Source organism: Amorphotheca resinae (assembly GCF_003019875.1).
Source record: "Amorphotheca resinae ATCC 22711 unplaced genomic scaffold M430scaffold_14, whole genome shotgun sequence".
Lineage (NCBI taxonomy): Eukaryota > Fungi > Ascomycota > Leotiomycetes > Helotiales > Amorphothecaceae > Amorphotheca > Amorphotheca resinae.
The window spans coordinates 497,120-521,468 of NW_020194484.1; the positions used below are offsets into that span (position 1 = coordinate 497,120).

General features: G+C 49.0%; 10 protein-coding genes across 10 annotated transcripts; 6 read left to right on the plus strand and 4 right to left on the minus strand.

The window, feature by feature from the left end:
• Nucleotides 1-110: 110 nt before the first annotated feature.
• Nucleotides 111-2,643, plus strand: M430DRAFT_148165 (hypothetical protein). The gene is made up of 12 exons (XM_024863109.1): nt 111-428; nt 487-511; nt 560-707; nt 768-778; nt 836-890; nt 967-1,081; nt 1,135-1,294; nt 1,393-1,497; nt 1,545-1,756; nt 1,840-1,882; nt 1,938-2,048; nt 2,096-2,643. The coding sequence occupies exons 1-12, from the start codon at nt 285-287 to the stop codon at nt 2,281-2,283; spliced, it is 1,317 nt and encodes a 438-aa protein (XP_024716716.1). The 5' UTR covers nt 111-284; the 3' UTR covers nt 2,284-2,643.
• Nucleotides 2,644-2,907: 264 nt separating this feature from the next.
• Nucleotides 2,908-4,970, minus strand: M430DRAFT_54345 (hypothetical protein; the record flags this gene model as incomplete). Its single annotated transcript, XM_024868461.1, has 2 exons — nt 2,908-3,727; nt 3,772-4,970. The coding sequence occupies 2 exons, from the start codon at nt 4,968-4,970 to the stop codon at nt 2,908-2,910; spliced, it is 2,019 nt and encodes a 672-aa protein (XP_024716717.1).
• A 390-nt stretch (nt 4,971-5,360) lies between these two features.
• M430DRAFT_54346 (hypothetical protein) lies at nt 5,361-5,839 on the plus strand (the record flags this gene model as incomplete). The annotated part of the gene is made up of 3 exons (XM_024868462.1): nt 5,361-5,402; nt 5,477-5,700; nt 5,755-5,839. 3 exons carry the CDS (start codon nt 5,361-5,363, stop codon nt 5,837-5,839), a joined length of 351 nt encoding a protein of 116 aa, XP_024716718.1.
• Nucleotides 5,840-5,851: 12 nt separating this feature from the next.
• On the minus strand, nt 5,852-7,086 carry M430DRAFT_37668 (hypothetical protein; the record flags this gene model as incomplete). The annotated part of the gene is made up of 1 exon (XM_024867160.1): nt 5,852-7,086. A coding segment is annotated over exon 1 (463 nt), but the record flags the coding sequence as incomplete, so codon positions are not given.
• M430DRAFT_192133 (hypothetical protein) lies at nt 5,865-6,246 on the plus strand. The gene has a single exon (XM_024864035.1). The coding sequence runs from the start codon at nt 5,977-5,979 to the stop codon at nt 6,223-6,225; it is 249 nt and encodes an 82-aa protein (XP_024716720.1). The 5' UTR covers nt 5,865-5,976; the 3' UTR covers nt 6,226-6,246.
• Nucleotides 7,087-7,292: 206 nt separating the features above from the next.
• M430DRAFT_129488 (hypothetical protein) lies at nt 7,293-10,564 on the minus strand. The gene is made up of 4 exons (XM_024862102.1): nt 10,208-10,564; nt 10,058-10,160; nt 8,589-10,004; nt 7,293-8,529 (listed from the first exon to the last, which is right to left on the minus strand). The coding sequence occupies exons 1-4, from the start codon at nt 10,495-10,497 to the stop codon at nt 7,501-7,503; spliced, it is 2,838 nt and encodes a 945-aa protein (XP_024716721.1). The 5' UTR covers nt 10,498-10,564; the 3' UTR covers nt 7,293-7,500.
• A 377-nt stretch (nt 10,565-10,941) lies between these two features.
• On the plus strand, nt 10,942-12,099 carry M430DRAFT_110862 (hypothetical protein; the record flags this gene model as incomplete). The annotated part of the gene is made up of 3 exons (XM_024861395.1): nt 10,942-11,365; nt 11,422-11,693; nt 11,755-12,099. 3 exons carry the CDS (start codon nt 10,942-10,944, stop codon nt 12,097-12,099), a joined length of 1,041 nt encoding a protein of 346 aa, XP_024716722.1.
• A 704-nt stretch (nt 12,100-12,803) lies between these two features.
• Nucleotides 12,804-13,805, minus strand: M430DRAFT_110392 (glycoside hydrolase family 17 protein; the record flags this gene model as incomplete). The annotated part of the gene is made up of 1 exon (XM_024861355.1): nt 12,804-13,805. The coding sequence occupies one exon, from the start codon at nt 13,803-13,805 to the stop codon at nt 12,804-12,806; it is 1,002 nt and encodes a 333-aa protein (XP_024716723.1).
• A 1,819-nt stretch (nt 13,806-15,624) lies between these two features.
• M430DRAFT_129497 (hypothetical protein) lies at nt 15,625-16,464 on the plus strand (the record flags this gene model as incomplete). Its single annotated transcript, XM_024862103.1, has 3 exons — nt 15,625-16,050; nt 16,106-16,170; nt 16,228-16,464. Coding segments are annotated over exons 1-3 (363 nt in total), but the record flags the coding sequence as incomplete, so codon positions are not given.
• Nucleotides 16,465-17,437: 973 nt separating this feature from the next.
• On the plus strand, nt 17,438-22,494 carry M430DRAFT_37672 (hypothetical protein). Its single transcript, XM_024867161.1, has 11 exons — nt 17,438-17,765; nt 17,837-18,365; nt 18,420-18,646; nt 18,694-18,838; nt 18,915-19,049; nt 19,099-19,332; nt 19,383-20,143; nt 20,195-20,357; nt 20,416-21,757; nt 21,810-22,269; nt 22,339-22,494. Exons 1-11 carry the CDS (start codon nt 17,535-17,537, stop codon nt 22,459-22,461), a joined length of 4,350 nt encoding a protein of 1,449 aa, XP_024716725.1. The 5' UTR covers nt 17,438-17,534; the 3' UTR covers nt 22,462-22,494.
• Nucleotides 22,495-24,349: the final 1,855 nt, after the last annotated feature.

The following is a 24,349-nucleotide window of genomic DNA, read 5'->3' on the forward strand; positions in this document are numbered from 1 at the left end:
CAGTTCGGCCGATAACGATGGTTGTTTCTTATCGCGGGTGCAACTGCACGACATCATTCGTTCAAGGGATGTATTGCTTATTCATGTGTCTGTTAATTGTCGCTGATTGCCGGCCTTGCTTTATGAGATAGCTGGAGAGTATTAAACCTTCTTCATTTCTCACTTCGTCTCTTCTACTTAGTAGTACTCTTTCCATTGGATCTATCTGTCTTCAACTTCACGAACTCTGGTAGCCTTCCTTCCGTCCGCCACGCGACCCCGCTAAGCACCCACCCATCTTCAACATGGGATTGACCGAGATCCGCAACGTGTGTAAAGTGTCTTTGGATATCCCGGCTGAAAAGCATGAGAAACTGCATAATAGGTGGCATCCTGATATCCCATTTGCCGGTACCATTAAAAATGGGGAAACCGTGAAGATCGAATGTGTAAGTTCCTCAGTGTTAGTAGTGATTGGCATGGATCCCATTTACTAACTTCGCCCAGCTGGACTGGACAGGCGGCCAAATTGGTATGTTGAAATTACGATGATATTATTCAAGCTGTTTACAGTGACTAGGAAATAATGACAGCGCGGACGATCTCAACAATGTTGATCTTACAAAGATCCATTACTTGTCGGGACCGTTCGAGATTGAGAGCGCTGAGCCTGGAGATGTATTACTTGTGGAAATCATGGACGTCCAGCCTCTACAAGAAGCACCTTGGTCAGTAAAACTTCTTCAATGCAAGGCATCATGAATACCTCATTCTAATATCATTGACAGGGGCTTTACCGGTTTGTTACCATCCAAATTAACTTGACACGTGCCAGAAGTTGACAGTGATTTTCAAGGTGTTTTCGCCAAAGAAAATGGAGGAGGGTTCTTGGATGAATTCTATCCTACAGCGTAGGTGGCTTAGACTCAGTTATCCAATTACTTTAAGTCACTGTTCTTTTTGGGCTATTTCTAACTGCCTACGCAGAGCTAAGGCTATCTGGGATTTCGAGGGAATCTACTGCAGCTCTCGACATATCCCTCATGTCAAGTTCCCAGGTTTGATCCATCCAGGTATCATTGGTTGTGCACCTTCAGCAGAGGTGAGTCTTTAGGAACAGTCACCAACTGGTAACGACTGACATCCCATTGAAAGGTTTTGGCGACATGGAACAAGCGTGAGGGGGAGCTCATTGCAGCAAACAAGTTAGACAGGATTGTTGCCCAGCCTCCTAACACTAAAAATGCGCATGCTGGTAGCGCTTCTGGAGATATCAAAGAAAAGATTGCTCGTGAGGGAGCTAGAACGATACCTGGTACGTCCTGTGGAGAAGCGAACCCCTGAGCTCCTCGTTTACCAGTTGGGTTTAATGATAGCGATATGCTTGATATTGCAGTACTAATACTTGAGAAGGCCGCCCTGAACATGGTGGAAACTGTGACATCAAAAACCTCAGTCGTGGAAGCAAGGTCTACCTGCCAGTCCATGTGCCTGGAGCTAAATTCAGTGTCGGTGACTGTGAGTTCGTCAGCCTATGGAGTGTTCAATGTATTAACTGGTATCAGTGCACTTCTCTCAGGGCGATGGAGAGATCTCATTCTGTGGCGCTATTGAGATGGCCGGTGTTATCACGATTAACTTCAAGGTTATGAAGAATGGCATGGCCGACTTGGGCATGAAATCTCCCATGTACCTCCCGGGACCAGTCGAGCCGCATTACGGACCTGGCAGATATTTGACCTTTGAAGGATTCTCCGTCGATCAGCACGGAAAGCAGGTATGTTCGCCACTTGAAAGCGGTAGATATTTAGTTACCTCCGTTTCTCCGGTCACTCTGTGGATGCGCTGACCCCTCGATAGCATTACATGGATGTAACGGTTGCATACAGGCAAACGATTCTTCGTAAGCGCCTTCTGAACCTGATTCTGGTGATTGTTGCTGATATAATGACTGCTAGGTTGCATCGAGTATCTCCGCCGCTTCGGGTACTCGGATTATCAGATATACCTACTCCTATCCTGCGCTCCAATCCAAGGTCATGTAGCGGGAATTGTCGATATCCCTAACGGTAAGACACTCAAACCTTTCAGAGAAAATTAAATAACATAAATGTAGCCTGTACTACGCTTGGCCTTCCAATGGACATTTTCGACTTCGATATTTCGCCTACAGGCCCCGCCAAGAAGCTCGATATGGGCAGCTGTGCTTACCCCACCGGTGTCAAGGAAGGTGAGGTGACTATGGGGGGTGCTAATAGTGAGATAAGTTGGGGTGGTGGCTTGACATATAAAGAAAAGCAGTAGTTGAAAATCAGAAGGTCGTTATACTTCGAGTGAAATATGATCAAGTTGGAATAGAAACACGGTTTAATATGTTAAGTTGAGATACATCAATTACCATGTTATATCAGATCAGGTTGGTTTATCTTCTCTGGTGGTTTGTTTGCAAACTACAGACACAATTTATGACTGAGAGTTAGCTTCAACTCGAGATTGCAAATTAGATCTCGGCAAGTTTCTCATACCTCATATATGCTTCAAGCTATCACCTCCGTCGTCGGCAGCAGTGTTGGATTTCCCTTGTAAATGCAAACACCTCTGAAAGACACTTCGTTCACTCGAGTCTAAACAAGATAAGAGAGGGGTGACTGTTCTTTACCAAGCAAAACATGTTTAATCTGCCACGTTCATTAATTGGCTTCTATTTATGATACGCATGGGTATGCAGCTGGTAGATTTAGTCACCTCGACAACCTCTACAGCGAGAACCAATCCCAGCGCTATTTTCCTGGTGGTGCCCCGCATGTACAATGGATAGAGATGGAGAAGACAACAGTAGCTGTGTTGGAAACGGCTGAGCCTCAAACTTCGCACAAGGCCAGCACACCTCCACCTCAAGAAGTAGTTGAGACTTTTCGACATCAATCTTCAGCCAGGGAAACCGCCCCTAGCCATCTTCTTCGCTCTCTGATCTCTCCGATTATGATTCGCTTGCGAACCCTTATTTGCATCCTTTTTATGCCTCGCAACTTCGGTCTCCTTGTCTCCAGTTGGTCCCGCAACGTTTCCCCGTCCCCTCCCTCGTCCACCCCGACCACCACGACCACCACGGCCCCTAGACCCGCCTCTGCCAGAATCCTCCGTCCCAGAGCCAGCTCTCCAAGAAGTAGGAGCCAACTCGGTCTGTGCCCCAGAAAAGTTTGAGAACTTCGCCTCAAGTCTTCGCATTTGTCTTGGATCTCGTGACTGCATAAGCGCCCACCCTTCAATAGCTTCGTCGGTCATTCCAGTCTCCTCTTTCAGGGCCTTTCTTGGCTCCCCTCTCCGCGTTCCGGCATCCCGATCAAAGACTGCTGGCGTAAGTTTATATGCTCGGAATAGCACTTCATCACGGCTATCTCGAATATCTGCATCTGCTTCCTCCGGATTGTTGCCAGGTGTCGCAGAATCGACTGTTCCTCCTACATCTGCAACGTCGTAGGTGTCATCACGTTCGTCATCATCTGAATCAAATGCTGCTAAGGCCGAAAGGATTGCCGCTTTTGCTGGGGCATTGGACCTGTCTTGGAGAATGTCATCTGCTGTCTGATCAGGGTTTCGGCGCCCAAAGTGCAATCGAGACGTATCAACGGCAAGTTGGTCAAGCTCATCATCATCGAACACGTTACGACGTGTGGGTAGTTGTGGCGGTGTAGAGCGAGGCGCCAAGTCAGGTGCGTAGTCTCCTGATATTTGATGTGTTGATTCCCTGGCTGTGTTAGATATTGTTGCGTAATTGGTAAGGGTACATACAGCACTTCAGAACGATCAGCACTTTCGAGGTGAGGAGGTAAAGATCCTTCCAAGAGATGAGCAATCACTTGTTCTACATCATCGCTGTACTCGTCAAGTAGCTTCACGATGAAACCAGACCCAAGGTCCGGAAAGAGATCCTGCACTTGAGAAATCAAGCTCATGCGATGAATATGAACTTGATTGTGTGATGTATGTCCATAGTCGCCATCGGTGGCTACTCCTTTGCCTTTACTGATTCTCTTTTTAATCAAACGAGCTGGTCTGCCAGAGCCCCCCGGCTTTCGAAATCCGTCAAGAGCAGTGATCACTGTCTTTGCTCTGCTCGAATCTGAACCACTAGCATCTATCCGCTGCTGCACTTGCTTCAGAACAGGAGTAACAGTGACCAATTCAGCAACGAGAGAATCGTTCGAATTCGTAGGCCCTGCCTTGTGAGCTTCTGCGGCAGACTTCAAAGAATAAAGCTGATCAATCAAAGAAGAGAATCTGGGCTTCTCCCCTTCTGTGAGGCCAATAAGGCACAAATATGTAGTCGAGAGGATGGCTTTGCGCAATGGAGGATTCATGAGTTTATAGCAACTGACAAGAGAGTCCAAGAAGTCACTACCGGCCATGAAAAACGCACATGCTTCAGGGGACGCATGTAGCAGGTGATTGAGACGCTTTAGTTGTATTTCCGACGTCTTCAAATCCCCTTTCAATCCGGCATCCAGTTCTTTGGTTAGAACAGTCTTGATCAGGCCCATGGAAACTTCCAAAGCAGCAGAACTTTGTTTCCAGGCCAGCGTTACCAGCTTACTGGCATGACTCTTGCCATACACCTTGCTGACGTCTGCGAGGAAATCCCATTTGATCAGCGACTCAGGAGGCTTTCCAACTTCTAGGAGCCTATATGTCAGCAAGAAGCTTTGCTTTCGTAGGCGTCTTGTTTTCGAGAGGTCTGATGGTGATCGGGAGATGTCATGTGACGAGGCCAGTTCTGCGGCAAAGGACGTGAGGAAACCGGGGAGGGATTCATCTTTTGAGGAGATTCGAATAAAATCCGGAGTTGATAATGACAGATGTGCTTCTGCAAGAGAGATCCAAGCATCCAGGCAGGCTTCCCATTCCTCAGGAACAAGATGGTTCCTCCATGTCGTTTCGGGAAAGGGGACCATGGGCGGAAGTGCGGACACCGCGGAGAGCTTAGAAGCCATTGCTAGGAATAACAAGGGAATTCGCAATTGACGGTCTTTCGCGTTGGTGCAGATATTGTTAGGTTAGACGGTTCTCCCTTCTTGTTCAGAATTGGAATCAGAATCACCTCCAATTTATATTTCCATGTTACGCCTATACATACTACGTACCTGAGGTTGAAATTCACACTCGCCGTTTGAGTCATGACGGATTAGGATTAGACGCGCTTAATTTAATTTACGCGCGAACTCATGCAATTCGCATGCTTACATAAGCCCACAATGTGAATTTCACGAAATCGCGAACTTCTGCGCTTCTCGGCATCGCCAAAATTTACAAACCACCACGATCACCTTCATCACTTTGCCGAGACAGAAACGTTCGAGTCGTGAAGGACTTCTAAATACAAAATGTCTTACCAAAAGCCAGAGAAGGAGTTCGGCGAAGGCCCAGTATGCTATCTTCCTCCCCTGCCTCCATCAAGGTACCTTTGACTGCGGGGCGTAAACTAACAATTGCTTCCCAGAAAACTCACAAGATCCGTATCACCTTGACCAGCCGAAAGGTCGCTTCCCTCGAGAAGGTCTGCCAGGAGCTCATTGAGCGCTCCAAGAGCAAGGATCTCCGTGTCAAGGGCCCCGTCCGTCTCCCAACCCAGACTCTCAAGGTCACCACCCGAAAGACCCCCTGTGGTGAGGGTTCCAAGACCTGGGACACCTTCGAGATGAGACTCCACAAGCGATTGATTGAGTGAGTATCCAATTGGAAAGATATTGTCGTGCTGGAGTGCTGATCTTCGTATAGCCTCAACGCCCCTACCGAGGTCGTCAAGCAGATCATCATCAACATTGAGGCCGGTGTCGAGGTCGAGGTTACGATTGCTGCTTAATTGCGCTATCGGAGACGGAACTCTGGCAATTGGCTGCGACATACTTTCAATCAGCGGCACATTCTGCAGATAGACAAGCAATTCAAGAAGTGCTGTTTTGTATTGAAACTGCAAGTGTCATCCGTGCCCATTTTCCTATGCCATCAAGTGTCTTCCCTGAGAGTAACATAATCGCCATGGCAAACTCTCATAATCTATGCCCTGTTGTTTGTACCTCCACTTGCACTTCCACTTCCACTTGCGCTTCCACTTGCACTTTCACTTATATTCCCACTTGTATCTCCACTTGCACCTCCGCTTGGGCCACTGCTCTCATCTCCATTTCTGTCCCCACGTCTCCTTGGCTGTCTCGTGGTGGGCGATTGAGCAGCCGGCTGCTATGTTGAGGGTCAGTATACCTTTATCAGTGCCCTTTCGAATGTGAACAGTTATCTTACCCTACTATCTCTGTCCGCTCCATCCCCGACCGGACTCGGAGACTCTGAGATAACAGGCGAAATTGCAGTCTCAGGCTCGTCCCAACCCCCGTACGTGAAGGTGCCACGAGTTGTCGGCGTCAAGCCTCTCGTGAGATCCGACCCGCCTCCCGCAGCATAGGAAGGCTGATACACATAGGTGCGGTACTCATCGGCACTGGGACCCGGGTGGCTAGGAGTACTCTGCACAATGGGAGGCCGCACGACAGCAGAAGGGCGGCGGGAGGGAGGCGATGCTCTTGCACTCTCGCTCGGTGGTGCCGGTTCAGCACCAGCTCTGCCCCCAAATGTGTTTACGGCTACTAGCTTAGGGGGGCTTTGTGGCCGGTCAGTTGAGTGCACGAGGGTGTGGCAGTGTGGTTGGTCGATTTCGCAGCCCTCGATCGAGCACTCGGCGTTGCCGAACCCGCGGAAGGACATGGTGAAGGACCAGCGGCTTTCACGTCAAAGAGAGATGGATGGTTGAAAAGACAATGTTGGGATCTGATATGTGCATGGCAGATCGAATCTGAGATCTGCCCGGATGAAATATATGGGGTAAATTCAGAAGGCGTCCCGAGGAGGAAGGAAAGAGGCCTTCTTGAAATCCGCTTTTGGAAACTGCAAGTAAACAGAGGGTAGAACACATAGCTGATATGGAAACATTCGATTCTCATGCAAGGCTGAGGGGTAGATGTAGCCACCCAAGACTAGCGAGTTCACTTCCATGACTTTTAAACTTTTAGACTTTTAAACCACCACTCCCTCAATAACTGCGCTGTGTAAAGAGAGGTCGTTTGTCGTTACAGCTAGCTGCAATACAGTTCATGTTCATCCGGAGAGCTAGCTTCTTACCTACCTACCTGTCTAGGTATGCAGATGTGAACTTCAGAAGCGAAGGATGAATTCTAGTTGAGATCCAAGTTACGAAAACAGTCAACGAGAGATATTGGGACAAGTCGAGATCGCAGACGAAATCTGGATTTGTATACAGAGTAGTCGAAGAACTCGAGGTTGTCAATGGACACTAACACCAATTACGCCCTTGAAATAACTCGTGGTATTATCTATGGCAATCCCATTCGATATCCGCATTTATCATAGTCCGTACACGCCTTTGAACTCCCACAAGCCAGCATTTTGACTATTGTACAAAGAACATAAGAGTTCATGAACCATTCCCCATACTTTCTGCGCACGCCCAAATCAGATCCACTTGAACCCAGTAACCTTGACTTGTCTCCTCTCCTTCATCTCCTTCTCCCATGCTTCGTGTTCTTTCTGCTTCTTGAACGCCTCTTCTTGCTTAACTGCGAGCTTGCACAAGTCCAACTCCCGCATCTCCTTCCAATCCTCGCCGTGCATCTTTTTGTACAACTCGTCCGTTCCCCGATCCATGTTCTCGGCCCACTTATGCAAAGCCTGGACTTTCTGATCAAAGATCCATTGCTTCTTGCCCTCCTCGTCGGCCTTGAACCGCTTCAATCGTGCGGTGGCCTCGGCCTCTAACTGGGCAGCACGCTCCTTGCGCTTCCTCTCATCCTCTTCTCTGTTGCGGGCTTTGTCGGCTAAATAGCGCAGACTATGACCAAGAGCCCGCTTCTCCTCTGGAATAGGATTGACGTCGAGTGGAGGAGTTGTGAAGAACAGAACCTTTCCGTAATCATCAGTGTGAAATTGTTCACGAATGTCAGCCGGAAGGGCCGCGTTAGCGGGATCGGCAAGAGTGTAAATTTCGGACTGGCGAGGCGGATTGTAGGCATTTGCATTTGCATGAGCGCTATGCGAAGTTGAAGGTTGTGGGGTAGCACGTGGAGCGGGGCTAACATTCTGGTAGTGATTGTAGGTGGCAATATGATTGGCATGCTGGGCAACCGGAGTTGTACTAGCCGCGGGGTATGGGGTATACGTCTGCTGAGGCTGGTAAAGCGGGGTCTGTGGTATTGAATGGGAAATAGATGCATGTGGACTGTAGGAATTGTGTTGCTGCAGAAGCGGCACCGGCGCTGGAGAGGCCGATGGTCGAGATGGAGTGAACTGCTGGCCATATGAGGCTTGAGAGGAAATTTGACTGGGGTTTGCGTGAGGCGATGGAAGAGGAGCAGTTATGTGGGTTCCAGACATTGCTGTATCTCCTTGAGAGTCATATCGTTGTCTGTCACCTGTGGGAGGTCGGCGAACAGGTTCGGGTGAAGGTGGAGGGGGTGAAGGGGTTGGTTCTGGCGGTGGAGATTCCTATCTATTGTCAGTGACTATTTTTATCTGAAGAGAGCGAAGGAACTGAGAAAGCTTACGTTGGGTTCGCGTGGGCGTCTGTGGACAGCTCCAACAATAGGTGGTGCGTTGGGTACACCCCAAGTTGGCTTTGGTAAGGGATCATCCTCTTTCGCGTCTTCTCGAAGCAGGTGCTTGATTGGACTTGGGACCTTCTTCATCTTTCGAGGAACATCAAAGAGATCCATCTCGTAGTCTTTCTCTCGGACCTCGTCAGGAACGCAGCTAGCCCAAGTCTTGATCTTGTTCAATTTGTGCTTGTCTTCGTTATAGCGAGCCTCGCAAACATAAACCTCCTTGTCAGGCGGAAATCCACGTGGACGACCTTTATTATACCGAGTGAAGAACATGACAAAGCAGCGATCCACAACCTCCTCAATCTTGTGGTCTCGGTATTGTCCAGTCTTGACAACCTCATTCTCATAGAAGTGCCTCTCGTAGCGGTGGACTGTCTGCTCCGGGCGGTAATACCAGCAAGCATTGATCCATTTCTGGCCTTCCGAATCCTGCCAGGTACGATATATCTGGGCAACGATTGGTTTCGTAACGTCGTTGCCGTTTGTCAAATGAACCCAGTCGCCAACTTTCCAGAACTCGCCATTATAGAATATTTCTGGCAAGGGAAGCTTGCCATCTTCATCCACGAAATCACTATCTGGCTTCTTCTTCTCTTGCTCGGCAAGGATGTGGGCTTCTCGTTGCAAGTCCACAGCATCCTTGTAGACCTGACTGGACTCGAGATTATACTCTTTGGCATTCTCAAACATAAGATCCAAATCCTTCAGGGCTTGATCTACCGAGAGATACTTCTTCCTCTTGGCTTTTCTCTTGATTAAGTCCATTGCGATCGGATTCTTGACCTCTTGGTAGTACTCTGGCATTACGGACTTGTCTGGCAACTTCTCAAAAGGTAGTATCTTAAGATCGCCACCAGGATTCTTGAATTTCCTCAAGCCTTTCAGGATACTGTTGATGCGGGCCTCCATGGGCGTGTGGACCTTGGGTGGCCGGCCGCGTTTCTTCTGGGCATCAAGATCGTCTTTGCCGGCCTCATCTAACTTTCTGGCCTGTGCAGCTGAAGATCGACGGCGCTTCCTTTTACCTCGTCGATGCCGGTCGTCATCGGTTTCGTCGTCGTCTTCCTCTTCCTCGTCATCATCTTCATCATCCTCCACTTCCTCTTCTTCGAGCGCTGGTGGGGGGGAGTCTTCGACTTCGGGGATTGCTCCGAGGTCTGGTAGCGTTGCCTCTTCTTCCGTTATAACCCCTTTGTCAACCAACTTCTTCAACTCGGCTTTGAATAATTCTCGAAGAGCAAGGGCGTCACTATAAACAGGGGCGGATGGGCGGTTGTAGACTTGCGCGTTATGCGAAATCAGAGCGAAATCGCGGACGAACTCCGAGAAGTTCTTATAAAGCTTTTTGAGAATTTTGTTCTGTTGTAAACATAAGTACGATGTACCTTAGATCTGTCAATATATTGACATACCCTAACTGTACTGAATGCTACCGGCTCCTTGATAATTTCAAAGTAATCAGGTAGGATTCTCTTGTTGACCATGCGCTGAAAGACAGCTGAGATCTCGTGTCCGCTGGTCCAAGTTAGCAGTTGTGGCGGATACTGGAGCTAGATACATACTCTTCATTGCGATACTCGGTCAAGTAACGCACAATCCCATTCATGATCTCTGCGGTCTCTTTGCTAATGCCAGCTGCTGGGGCTGTCGCTGTCGTAGGCTCAGACTCAGACTTGGGCTCGGGCTCAGGCGCTGTCGTAGTCTCGGTCGTATTCTCAGTCGCAGTCGCAGTCTCAGGCGCAGTCTCAGGCGCGGAAGCAGGCTCAGGCTCAGTAGCTGTCGCATTGCTCTCAGGGACAGCAGATCCTTCTGCCTTCGCGTCTACAGACGCATCTGGGGTTTGCGACGACATCTTAGAAGCTTTGCGCGATGCCTAAGGTCGTGGCGATCAACAATGCCTCATTAGAGAGGTGGGGGTGGGTGTGGTCAAGAAAGGTTCGAAGTTGATCGCGAGCGCGTTTGGAATTCTAGGCGGGTCCGTATCACGTGAATTTAAGGTTCGACCCTTGTTGCCGCTTAAGCGAGGCAAGGCTGGGGAGCAACCGCCTTGCCACTTCAGTCATCAGCAAGGTAGAGTGTTGTGCTGCTGCCGATCTGTTGTAGGAAACCATGATAGCGCAGGCTATATAGGTGGCCAGAAGTTTTCCAGGCATTTGAAAGACAGAGTATGCAGCTCTAGTTTTGATGAACAATACACATCCGGGCTTTCCAGAGTCCTTTACGATCCTGTCGCAGACAGCAGCAGTGGCAGTAACGACGCAACGACGCAACGACGAATTAACGAACCCGAGGCACAATGCGTGCACGATTACGAGGCCCTGGAGGCGCTTCTACCATAACGCTTGCGGACGATGCTACAGTAGGGGATCTGCTCACAGAAATCGTCGAGAAGACATCCATTCCTAGCTTTGATATTAAATATGGCTATCCACCAAAACCCTTGCGCCTGGAGCAGAGTGAGCCGTCGCGACCGTTAAAAGAGCTGGATGTGAAGTTGGATGGGGAACAGCTTACCATTAGTCAGAAGGAGGGGCCAGCTGTTCCTACGTCCAACAATCAGCAGTCAGGCCCCAGTGGTTCATTAAAAGAAGCGACACCGAGAGCAGACTCATCACGGGTAATAGAAGACAGGAGATCGCCTGGCCCAGTATCTCTGCAGAGGAAAAGCATGGAGAGCGATGTGCCTGAATTGCCCTTACCAGAAAGGGGCGCAACTCTTGGTAACAGCCTTTTCAAATCCATTCACGGACTATAGGTGCTGATATCCTCTTTTTAGTACTGCGAGTAATGCCTGACGATAACAGCTGCCTCTTTAGAGCCTTAGCCGCGGCTGTTCTTCCTGGCGATGACCTTAGCATGCCCGAGCTACGTGCCTTGGTTGCTAGCACTATACAATCGCAGCCTGAAATCTATACAACAGTGGTTTTGGAGAAGAGGCCGGATGACTATTGTCGCTGGATCCAATCCCCTAATTCCTGGGGCGGTGCTATTGAGATGGGTATCCTAGCTCAATATTTTGACATCGAGATATGCAGTATTGACGTACAGGTATATATATATACCCTCCTCGCCCTCTGCCCTAAGACCTACCTAACTCAACCCCTAACAGTCCCTCCGCGTCGACCGCTTTAATGAAGGCGCACGTAGCCGCTGTATCCTAGTTTACTCCGGCATCCACTACGATACGATCGTGCAGAGCCCCTCAGAACCCCCACATACTAGAGCCGACAGCCCGCCCGAGTTCGACAAGCGCGTGTGGGACTCAGACGACGACGATATACTTATAAAGGCTCTGGAGCTGTGCAAGAAGCTGCAGGAGAAGCATTACTATACTGATACGGGAGGCATGGCCATCAGATGCCAGATCTGTGGCACGATTGTACACGGCGAGACGGAGGCTAGTGCACATGCTCGCGAATCAGGGCATTATGATATGGCTGAGGTTACGGCGTAGAGCTTGATACCAGGGTCATTCTTCCCTTTTGATGGTCAAATCTCACCTGGGGTTTCAAAGTCTGAGAGCGTAGACATGAGGCATTTCCGCTAGGACATTGACTTGTGTCACTAATGTGAACGCTCTTCCTTAAAGCAATAATAGCAGTGAGGTGAGGATTCTAGTACGATAATACCTACATGACGATACAGGCAATGTCAATGATTAGCGTGAACTATACTATGGTCAGCTAGGGATAGTGCAGAATCAGCTATCACATATCATGTCTGTAGATGTTCTTGGATGCTTTTTGATGTGGTCATGCATTGACAAGAGAGTCTTATGGACCGTGATAAAAGGATATACAAAGAAGTAAACAACAGGTCGATCTCTGAAAGATTCAGAGTCGATACACCTGATCTCGTCCCATGGAAACAAACCGTTATCGCATGTACCCAACCCACCGTAGAGAACCTTAACTTAGGAGTTTCTACATCATACCAAACGCCGTTAGAGAGCGCTTAGTTGTCCCGCAACCACAGTGCAATCATGTCAAGTCCACCACGTAGCACACTAGTAGAAGAAAAGAATGTGCAAGGAAAAAGTAGCAAGGTGAGAAGGAACAAGGTCACGCTCTGTATAATTCCTTGAACAAGACGCTGAATGCATCTAACGGTGGTTCAAGAGTGGTAGTAGGACAGAGGTCGCAGATGGCTTCTTGACATTTAGCCGGAAGGAGCATAACCGAGGAAACCCCAGTATTGCTCGGCGAAGAACTGAGCCGCGCTGTTGGTCTTCCACAAATCGTTGAAGGTCGTGAACAGAATAACAGCAGATGGATTAGAGCTGAAAGCACCCTTAATTGAGCTAATGGCAGCGGCCTGATTGGCGGGGGAGGGAACAGCAGCACCGTTGCTCGATCCTTGCCATGGCCAGCCGGTTTCCGTGATGACAATCTCCTTGCTCTGGTCGGACAACACAGCTCGGAGGGTAGATATTTGATTCACGAGGAAATCGCCAGAGCCACTTGCAGGGACAGTCCCGTCAAAGAAGGGATGACAGTTGACAGCACAGTAATCAGATGCGTCGCAGAGCGATGGGTTGGCACGGGCAGCCACGAGGGTATCCACAGTAACAACCTTCCCGGTGTATCCAGCGGCTTGCAAGAGACCCCGAGCAGTACCAATAGCGGAGACCACAGTTGCAGCAGAGGCAGTACCGGAGTTGACGAGTTCATTGCCAATGCTGATAGTGTCAAAGGAGCTCCAATCCCCATTCGCAGCCGAGATGATGGTTTCAATTTCAGAGTTGAGCGAACCCAGGTCGAAGACACCAGCGAAGAGCTTCATGCCGTGAGCCTTGGCGGCCGAGAGAACCGTGGAGACTTGGTTGCAATCAGTCCCATAGATTCGGACCATTGAGTATCCACCCCCGATGGAATCAAAGTCGGCGTTCACTTGGTCTTGACTCTTGCAGGCTCCACTAGCGGTGTAAGGGGAGTATGAGACTCCATATCCACTGCTTTCTGGAGAGGATGCGGGCGAGGGCGAGGGTGAGGGCGAAGCAACCAACGAGTGAATGTTGCTTAGAACTCCAGCTGGGGTGGACGAGGCTGCAGGAGGGGCAGGTGCAGCATCGGGGGTTGAAGGGCTGGCATCAGACTGGGCCTCTTTAACTGGAGCTGGAGCAGCGACCGGGTTTGAAGAAGGCGTAGGGGCAATGTCCATGTTTTTGGTGACAGTAGACACTGGAGCTCCAGCCTGGTTGACATAGACGATGACCTCAGGAGCGTGAGTCTCATGGGCATAGACAGTGTCAACGACCGTGACGACGGCATTGTCCTTCTTGACGTGCTTCTCCTGGTGGGCATGGCGGAGGGCTCCTAGCGGTCTTACTGTCAGCATGGATATCAAGGGAGAAGACGCGGTACGACTTACGATGCGGCTGAGCAGTGACGAGCTGGAGCAGTGAGATAGCCCCAAGGGTCAGGGCAATGGTCTTCATTTTGAAGATTGGAGAGGTTCGGATACTTCGTAAACTCGTGAGTCGTTACAGTCTGTGTCCGGCCAGCGGCCAGATGTCAGTGAACAGGTACCTCTGTGTTGATTTCTAGCGTCTCTGGAAAAGAGCGTAGAGGTGGGTTTGACGGTAGGGTTGTGTTTATATGTTATGTTGTTGACACTCGTCTGATATTCCCTTAGAATGTACGTACCTTTATTCTCTTTACGCGTTGATTGAGGCAGTGCCGAAAGTGCGGCCGGCCAGAGAAGAGAAAAGGGGAGGCAGGAAGTTCACGATAGGATGAATGAAGAGATAGAAAGAATGTGCAGAATCGCAGTCGCGGACGCGGATGAGGGTGCGTTGAGATCTGACTGGCAGGGCGGGGGGGAACTGGGGATAAAGGAGTGAGGACGCGGTCCAAGGCAAGAAGGAGAGAAAGATCCGGTCTTCAAAGATTGAAAGAGAGTGGGTGAAGGGGAAGGGGACTGATGATGTCCACCAGGGAGGCCGAAAGAGCGTGAAGGCGTGGACGTCGTGAAAATGAGGGTGGTAGAAGGAATAGAATGGATGGATGGGTGGATGAGTGGGCGAAGGTGAGGGGAAGGCGGGCAAGTTGGGACGAGCTATCTCGACTCGTAACGCGACGGCGGCCCGACCAGGGGCATAGTGGGCCAGGAACCAACATGACCGCCGACTGCCTACTCCTTGCGACTGCGTAGAGACTACAGATGGGACGTGACAAATAGAAACAGTTTTCCTGAGTATTGGTTCTCTCTACACTTCTGAGTTTCTAACTGTGCAGACTTTCTTTGCTGTCTGCCCCGCCATCCAGCCTCATCAGAGAAGATTACACGGATCGAGCCTTTTCCCTTGAGCCTTTTCCCTCGACTCTTCATCGTTATTCCCCCTTTGCCCTAAAAGCCAAGAAACGGGCTTGCAGTAGTTACAGATTTCGTGCAGAAGATTCCACGCATAGAGAAGCACGGGCATCCTTGCCGCAGAGTCTGTGCTGCAGAGAGGCGAAAGATGAAACTCGATACCGTCGATCGCCCTGACTCTGCATCTCCATGGCCCTGACTCGCACATGTTTATTTTCTGCCTTGTTGTGGGCAAGTGCGACTCTTTATTGGATCCAGATCTGAAACCGGCCTCCTGTCAAATTGTCAATATCTCAGATGCTCTCGTAACACAATCATAACTAGAACAATACTACAGGAATAAACATAACAATAAACATTATTGTGTACAATGTAGGTACATTCTCCCCCCTCCGCCCTCTCGCACTAGTGACGCACGCCGGTACCGCGCTTCTGGTCTCTGGGACAGTCAAACGCCTTGGAGGTCCGGGGCGTCCCTGCATCTGTGGCGGTGTGGCTCGGTGGCGGTGCCTGATTCCAGCCTTAACCTCGAGTCCAGGCCCTCAACTACCACAACCCCAAGGCAATCCTATAGGCTATACGTATATAGCTATGCACAATACCTACGCTGAATGCTCCATTATGTGCATAACATGCATTAATGTATCCCACCTTTCCCACTCCCGACCTCCCTCTTCCCACTTGGTGGTTGATGATGGAGTCGACAACCTTGACAGCTCTCCACCTCGATTTTTAGCCGTTTATTCATCCTTGTTCTTTTTCAAGTCTTTCAAGCCCTAGGGGCTACCACTGTGTGACTGCTTACTGCTGCTGCATTTTACAGAGTACAAGGGAGGAGGGATGTACTACTTATGATTGTACCTTGGTGAAGGAACACCGTCCGGAGGTACAACGGCTATCCCCCCGCTTACCTAATCCCACTCCTCGGGAAGCCAGCCACAAGGGACTTCGAGAGGCCAGGGAAAAATTTCCAGACGCAAAAAAGCAGGAACACAAAGCACCGAGGCCGATCCACAGAATCCACTTACAGTCATGGATGCCAGGACCTCAGTTAAGCCCAAGCGCCATAAAAAGAGGCAGTCCAGGACGCAAGGTACAACGTCCCCCCACCCCGCCCAGCGCGAGAGAATTCTGCTGACCGCCCGCAGTCTCCTCCGATAGCGAGAGCGATGCGGAGAGGCAGTCGGAACCCAAGCTTGAGCTGAATGGAAAGGTAAGTGAGGCCCTCACATCCCCAAAGCGCTTCCTCGTGTCTGATTCAAAGGAGTAGGTCCAGAGCGCATCCGCATCATCATCTGCGGGAGCCAAGCCAGCAGCAATGACTGATGCGGAGGTCACGAGCGCTTTTACCAAGTACTACATGCAGCGCGCGACGGAGGAGTTCTCGGACGACCTGGATCGTGTCCGGGTCGCTGATGACTTCAAAGGCGACGCGTTGCCGCTGCTGGTGAGTGCTCTCCAGCAAGGGACGTCGATCTTCTCCATCGAGGAGCAGCGGAGAGTCGTGCTGGCGGGGCTGGAGAAAGCCCCCAAGGCGGGGGAATGAAGGGGATGACCACGTCCTTCTGATCGACTTAGTATCAGCAGTTTCCTTGACAGCTGAGGTATAGGTATGAGAAGAGCAGGGAAGTCTCCCTCCGGACTTGGGACGAGGATTTCCCCAGAGGTTATCCGGGGTCAAGAGCGACGGGCAGTAAGGCTCGAAGAGCCATCGACATGATGCTGCGCGGGTAGATTCTGCTTCTACCTATATGGAAATAACCAAGGATCCATACAATACACTCTTTAGAAGTGATTTCTTGATTCTTGCGATTCCTTGATTGAACTCCTCGTCTGAGCACCCTGAGCAAGATTGACTACATCATCACGTGCTTTGACTTCTCGCTAATTACATATCAAAAGGGGCCTTAACAAGTTCTTAAGGAACCTCGAATAGATATAATCGTTCTCTCGTTGAAGAAATGTGACAAACAGTTCCCGACAAAACTCGATTACCATACCCAACAGTTCTTCCAGAGTCAGTCCGCCTCCCTTCTTGCCTCCAACATCCCTTTCCGGAACAGAACCTACCTTCTGTGACAAGCCCTTCAGCTACATGCCAAAATCACGAAAACTTCTGGGTAGAGTTAGTGCTAAGCGCATCTGAGATTCTACAAGCAAGCTCACCTCAAACTTTGCTCTATATCCAGTTGATGGCTTCGTCGCTTTCTTACCTTGAGGTACTTGACACTTGCATTACGCGCGTACCTGGTACCTAGATAGACGGGTAAGGTAGACAGACGGTCAAGCGAATGGCATTGACCTCAACTTAACCGTATCCGGCAGTTGTCACCACGTGCATAATCGACTTCCTTATTCGGATGCAAGTACCGTACACCTGGGAACCACGCCGAGATTCTGCCATCCCAGGAACGCGCTGTACCTGTTGCCTAGCATGGCAATATACTGTAATATGGATCTCCGTCCGATTGCGCTTCGTACCGACATACGCCTGGACGCCTCGAAGGAAACATTGATACTGTCTGTTACTTGCACTCTTCGCGCCGTGTTCAATGTTCAATCAATGATCATTGATCAATGGCTTCCAATCTCACGCTTAATGGAACAATAGCAGACGCTCTCGCCAGTGACTGTGCTTTCGGCCCGGCAAGCTCCACGAGGGACTTTGACTTCACCCTGACCTTTGAGCAGAGCATCTTGTCCATCTTGCCCTCCGCGCTGCTCTTTCTCATTGCACCTCTACGGCTGATACAGCTATCTCGAAGGACTTCTCGCACCTTACCCCACGTCGGTCATGCGTTCAAAACGGTATGCTTCTGCTTGTACACGTGCTCTTGCTCATGATCCGTGAACTGTGGACGACAACTGACGCCCGACAGACGGCCGCGGCAATTAACCTTGCTCTTCAATTGACCCTGGTAATATTATGGTCCTCCTCTCCTCTCATTCGGCCTGGGACAAGCATTCCTTCTGCCGTGCTATCGTTTGTCAATTCCGGTATCATCTTGATCCTCTCGTACCTTGAAGACAAGAAGGCAACGAGGCCGTCTACCGTGCTCAATATCTATCTCTTGTTATCGATCTTGCTCGATGCAAGCCAAGTCCGAACTCTGTGGCTGATTGATTATGACCATGTTGCTGCTGTTCAGAGTGCCGCCATCGGCATCAAGATTGTCATGCTGCTCCTGGAGGCGCGGTCCAAAGTGCCTCATCTTATGGGGCCTTACAAGGACTATCCTCCTGAAGCTACAAGCGGGATTTGGAACCTGAGTTTTGTTTGGTGGTTGAACAGGCTCTTTGCCACAGGCTTTCGGAAGCTTATGACCACCCAAGACCTGTTTGATATTGACCGTGACCTTACTTCTGAAGTACTCGGGGACACGCTGCAAAATGCCTGGGACAAACGTGGTAAGGACAGTTTGACACTTTGTACCTTACTCTCGAGACGCTAACAAATTTGAGAAACCCCCGAGGGATCGTATGCGCTGCCAAAAGTTGTGGCTTGGTACTTTCGTTGGAATCTCTTAGCAGCAGCTTTTCCTCGTCTATGTATGATCGGCTTCAATTTCGCTCAACCGTTCCTAATCGCCTCGGCCATCAACTACTTGGAGGGCCCCAGCGTCACACAAAACAAAAATGATGGTTACGGGTTGATTGGAGCTGCATTTCTTATCTACTTTGGGATCACGGTATGACGACCGTGTCTGTGATCGTTTTTTGAGACTGACGATTGAAGATGTCGACTGTGCATTTCAAGCAGCAATTCTCGCGAGTTACTACCATGTTCAGAGGAGGAATGATCTCGTTGCTTTATAACAAGACTTTGTGCCTTCAAGAGGGGGCCAGTACAGAGAGCGCAGTTCTTACGCTTATGACCACTGGTAATTTCCTGATCTTTACGTCATATGTGACCACGTTCTCGACTTCTGTGATGTGCTTTCTGACTTAGTGTGCAAGATATTGACAATATAATCGAATTTCTGGAAAAGATCAATAATATATGGGCCGGCTCAGTGGAAATTGCAATCGGGACGTGGCTTCTTGAACGGCAACTGGGTGCGACATGTGTTGTACCATTGATTGTTACACTTAGTAAGTCGCTCTTTACTATTTTGATGATAATTCTCATATTCGTCTGCAGTCTGTGTGATCGGACAAGGATGGGTTGCCAAGGCCATTGGTAAAGATCAACAGCGATGGAACGAAGCCATTCAACAGCGCGTCAAGAATACTTCCTCGATGCTCGGCTCGATGAAGGCGATTAAGCTTTCCGGACTCGTGGAGAATACCTCGTCTAATATTCAAAGTGAAAGAGAACAAGAGTTGAAGACTTCTCGGCCGTTCTTCTGGGGTATCATGTGGCTCAACGGACTTGGTAGGCAACTGCCTTCGTACCTCCCAAAACCTACTAGCTGACGCAAATAGCGAGCCTTCCGAGAATATGGGCACCTGTGATATCCTTCATTGTGTTTGCTATTCAAGCCAAGGTCAAAGGAACAGGCTCATTGACAACAGTGCAAGCATTTGCCTCGTTGAGCATTATCACTCTTGTCACATCTCCGGCTGAGGAATTACTCGCTGTTGTACCTCAGATTGCTGCTGCTTTGGGTTGTTTCAACCGTTTACAAGCATACTTGACCTCCCCTTCAAGACAGGATTCTCGACTTCAACTCTTCTCTAGGAAGTCTTCATTGCCGTCAATCCCTCACGAGAAAGGCCATGGTGATCTTGTACCCTCTTCCATTCCACCAAAGATTTTGCAACAACCACTTGCTATCATAGTGGAGAAAGCAACGATCTTCCCAGCCCCTAACGCGACAGCAGCTGCTATCACTGATGCAAGCTTCACAGTTGAAGATGGGTCATTGACTGTTCTGCTTGGGCCTGTTGGTTCGGGCAAGACAAGCTTGATCAAAGCTGTATTAGGAGAACTGACCTGTAAATCTGGTAGTATATCCGTAGCTTCTGAAGGCATCGCATTTTGTAGCCAGTCACCATGGTTGCTCAATACCTCTGTCAAAGAGAGTATATGTGGACCGATAGGTTCAGAAATCGACCAAGAGTGGTACGAAACAGTCCTGCACGCTTGCGCTTTAGACCAAGACGTCCTACAGTGGCCTGACGGAGATCAAAGCTTGATTGGGAGCAAAGGGCTCACGCTCTCAGGAGGGCAGAAACAGCGCGTGGTAAGTCATTCCTGAGGGTTTTATCCTCTGGATATTCTTTGACAACTCCAGGCATTGGCTCGAGCGGTTTATGCTCGACAACATACTGTTTTACTTGACGACATTTTCAGTACTCTGGATGCCAAGACACAAGAGATGATTAGTACCCGACTTCTGACAAAGGAAGGGCTTTTCCGTCGTCTCCAAACGACTGTGGTCTTGGTCACACACAATGGTGAGCCTCTTGTCAGACCTTTGGGAGTTCTGAGGTGCTGAGTCAATATCCTGTACAGCTAGGTGTCTACGTCTTGCGGACAAGATCGTTGTACTTGATTCCTCGGGAAGATCAATTATGCAGGGCACCTACGATGAGTTAAGCCAACGAGAAGGATTTTTGAATTACACTACTACCGAATCAAACGAATCCACGGACAAGGTAGTTGTTCCAATTCCAAATAGTAACCAAAAATCAGATGAAGCATCCCAAGGGGCTAAAACAGACACGATCATGGAACTGACCAGGCGTACCGGTGACCTCAAAGTCTATTACTACTACATTCGAAATGTAATGCCACTACTTTGGGTCGGCTTTGTTGTTGTGACGGCTTTAGTGGCATTCGCGGAGAACTTTCCGTTCGTTTGGCTCAACTGGTGGACGCAAGCTGGAGGCCAGAAACTATCTCTCTACCTGCCAGTGTATGCGGTACTAGCTCTTATGGCTTCCATCCTCTCAATTCTCTCTATCTGGGTGGTGTTCCTGAACCTCATGCCACAAGCCGCCATCCGGCTCCATCAGATCTTGCTGAATTCAGTCATTCACGCTCCGCTATCGTTCTTCGCATCCACGGATACTGGAGTAACTCTGAATCGGTTCGCGCAAGACATGAGCCTGGTTGATCTCCCATTACCGATAGCACTACTTACTGTCTTCGGGTCGCTCTTCAGCTGCATAGCCAAAGTTGCACTGATATCCACTGGATCGTCCTACATGGCATTGACGATTCCCTTCACTCTTATAGCGATCTATCTCATTCAAGACGTGTACCTCAAAACGAGTCGCCAACTTCGGTACCTGGACCTGGAGAATAAAAGCCCGCTGTACTCACATTTCATAGAGACTCTCGACGGCCTCGCTACAATTCGTGCTTTCGGCTGGGAGCACAAAGCTAAAGAGACACAGAATAGGAAATTGGATCATTCGCAAAGGCCATATTATATGCTCCTATGCGTTCAGCGGTGGCTGAACCTAGTTCTCAATCTCATGGTCACTGCACTTGCTGTGATTGTGATGGCACTGGCTGTTAATCTGAAGAGTACAACGACTGCTGGCCTGCTGGGCCTAGCGTTGAACAACATTCTCGGATTCAATGATTCAATCTCGACGTTGGTGACGTCTTGGACATCACTTGAGACTTCTCTTGGGGCCATCGCGCGAGTCAAAACCTTTGCTGAGACGACACCTTCTGAGGACAAGCCCGGCGATGTTTGTGAGCCACCTTCTGAATGGCCGGCACGTGGTTCTATTGAAATCAACTGTGTTTCAGCCACATATGGTACCTCCGTTTCGGCTTTGAATGGAATCAGTATGAGTATAGCACCCGGACAGAAAATAGGAATCTGTGGGCGCACTGGAAGGTTAGAATTTTTTCAAATGTTTTCCTCCGAGCAGTGGCTAACTCTCATGCAGTGGCAAAAGCTCCCTACTCCTCACCCTTCTGCGCCTCCTCCCAGTCTCCTCAGGATCCATCACCATCGACGGCCTCGACATCAGCACTATCTCCCACCAAGTCCTCCGCCAACGACTCACCGCCATCCCACAAGAATCGTTCATCCTTCCCGGCACCGTGAGCGCCAACGCTGATCCCCTCGGCCTCGCTTCAGACGCCGAAATCATCTCAGCGCTGACCAGAATCGGGATCTGGGACGCCCTCGAGAGTCGTAGCGGTCTCGACACAGTATTGCTCGAGAACCCGCTCTCTCAAGGACAGCATCAGTTACTCGGTCTCGCGAGAGCTATGTTACGTAAGAGTAGTGTACTGATTATTGATGAAGCGACGAGCAGTGTAGATGGTGAGACGGATCGAATGATCCAGCAGGTGATTAGGGAAAGGTTTAAGGAGTGTACTGTTATTAGCATAGCGCATAGAGTGAGTTTCTCGCCGTTCTTTCTTTTCAGGAGGTTTGGAGGGGTAATATGGCTAACGTTTGTGTCATAGCTTAATACAATCATAGACTATGATAAGATTGCCGTGATGGATGGGGGGAAGTTGGTGGAGTTTGATACTCCGGAGAACTTACTTGCGAGGGAGAGTTTGTTTAAGGAGATGTATCGAGCGTAAACATAGAGATGTTTCCGTGTTTAGGCGCCGAGCTTAGATTTACTTATCCTATAGATCAGATATTAGGTTTCGAAAATAATAGGTTACTTGTCGAGACTCACTTGTTCAAAAGCTCTGCCCCAGGGAAGTGTACTGTTAGTTGGTCATAGGAATCAAGGGGCGTCGGTTAAAGTGAATTTAATTGAGCGAATGAAGTGTGCCAGCAATAGCCGCCTCCAAGCGAGCCGACACAACACTGCAACCACGACAGAGGCAGTAAATAAAAAAAAATGAAAATAAAAGGGAAGGAGGGGGAAAATCGAAAGATGAAGTAAGAGATTTCAGGCAACAAGCCAAAAATAAAAAAGTAAGCATCCGTCATGTACAGGATTTGAACCTGCGCGACCGAAGCCATGAGATGTCGAAATCTTCGAAATTCAAGTCTCACCCATTAACCACTCTGGCAACATGACATTGTTTTTGCGTGAAAGAGAAGTTTCCTAAACCCCACTGTCTAGATAGCTCCTCCTCCTCCCCCTTACCCTCAAAAAAAAAAAAAGCAAAAATTTTTCCTTTCATTCAAAAAGAAAAAAAGAAAAATCCCAAAAAGAGAGAACCGTCATGTACAGGATTTGAACCTGCGCGACCGAAGCCATGAGATATCGAAATTTTTCAGAAATTCAAGTCTCACCCATTAACCACTCTGGCAACATGACTTGTAGTTGGGGTGATTTAGCTGTATTTTGGTATATGAGAGGATGGAAATGAGGGTCCGCTTTTTGGAAGTGCGAACCAATCATGGGGGGGTGGTTGGGCAGGGGATGGGTGTTAAATGGGAATTTGGGGGCGAGTGAAACTTTGTAAGAGGGGGGGGCGGCATGACTAGGTACGCTGCTGGTCAAATGGTATAGTGATTGATCGTATGTCAGGATGAATTGATTGATGAGTGTTGATTAATTTACATATCTCGGTTTCTTAACTTCATCGCCAGGGCAATTAATCATTAACAGAGTCTGGCTGTGATGCATCAATCAGGTAATGGTTTCTAAAATACCTACCTACTCGAATCAACAATTTTCCTACAACTCACAACTTCAACACGACCTTTTATATCCCATCCTCCGACAACTAAACAAGTCTAGTACGTTAGTTCAGGTTCTTCAAACTCTCATTTATATAAAATATGAACATCAAGTAAGTAAGACACTCACAATCACCAAATTCCAACACCATCACTACAATCAAATCATACTGTCTATAAATTCATCTATCTAAATCTTCTCTACTTCTTCCCCTAAACCCATCCTTTAAATGAACCGCTCTCAAGAGAGAGAGCCTCGAGACTGTAAGGCAACAAGCTCTGTTTGAGATGATATAGGAGGGTTTTGTTTCATGACTAGGTACTCGGGATCTAGGGACTGCTATTCGTCCTGTATTGAAGTTCTTGCTTGCTTTCGATATATAAACCTCATATGACACTTCTTCCATCATAATCCCAATTTTATCAATCACCAGTTAAGCTAGAGTAAGTAGTAGCCCGCCACGATAGGAAGGAAATATACACGCTTGATGTGTGTGTAATGTAATGTGTTATGTATTGGCGAGGCGGTGTTTGGATGTATGTATGTATATATGGAAGGTACGGTATGTATTTATGTATCTATGTCACGAGATGAAAGAAAGGAAGAAAAGCAAGCTTATTCGTGCTAGATAGATAAGAGTGCAGATCCGATTGCGCTGGCTTGAGGAGCGAATAGGAGGGGAGAAGGAGGTTTGGGGTGTGGTGGAGAGAGGATATGGTGGGGGACTTTGGCGGGGTAGAAGTATATGGACTCGTTTCAGTAATCAACATCAAACGCACACAGTATCAATCACCGTGCTCGTTGTATAATGAGAGGCTTGTCACCTA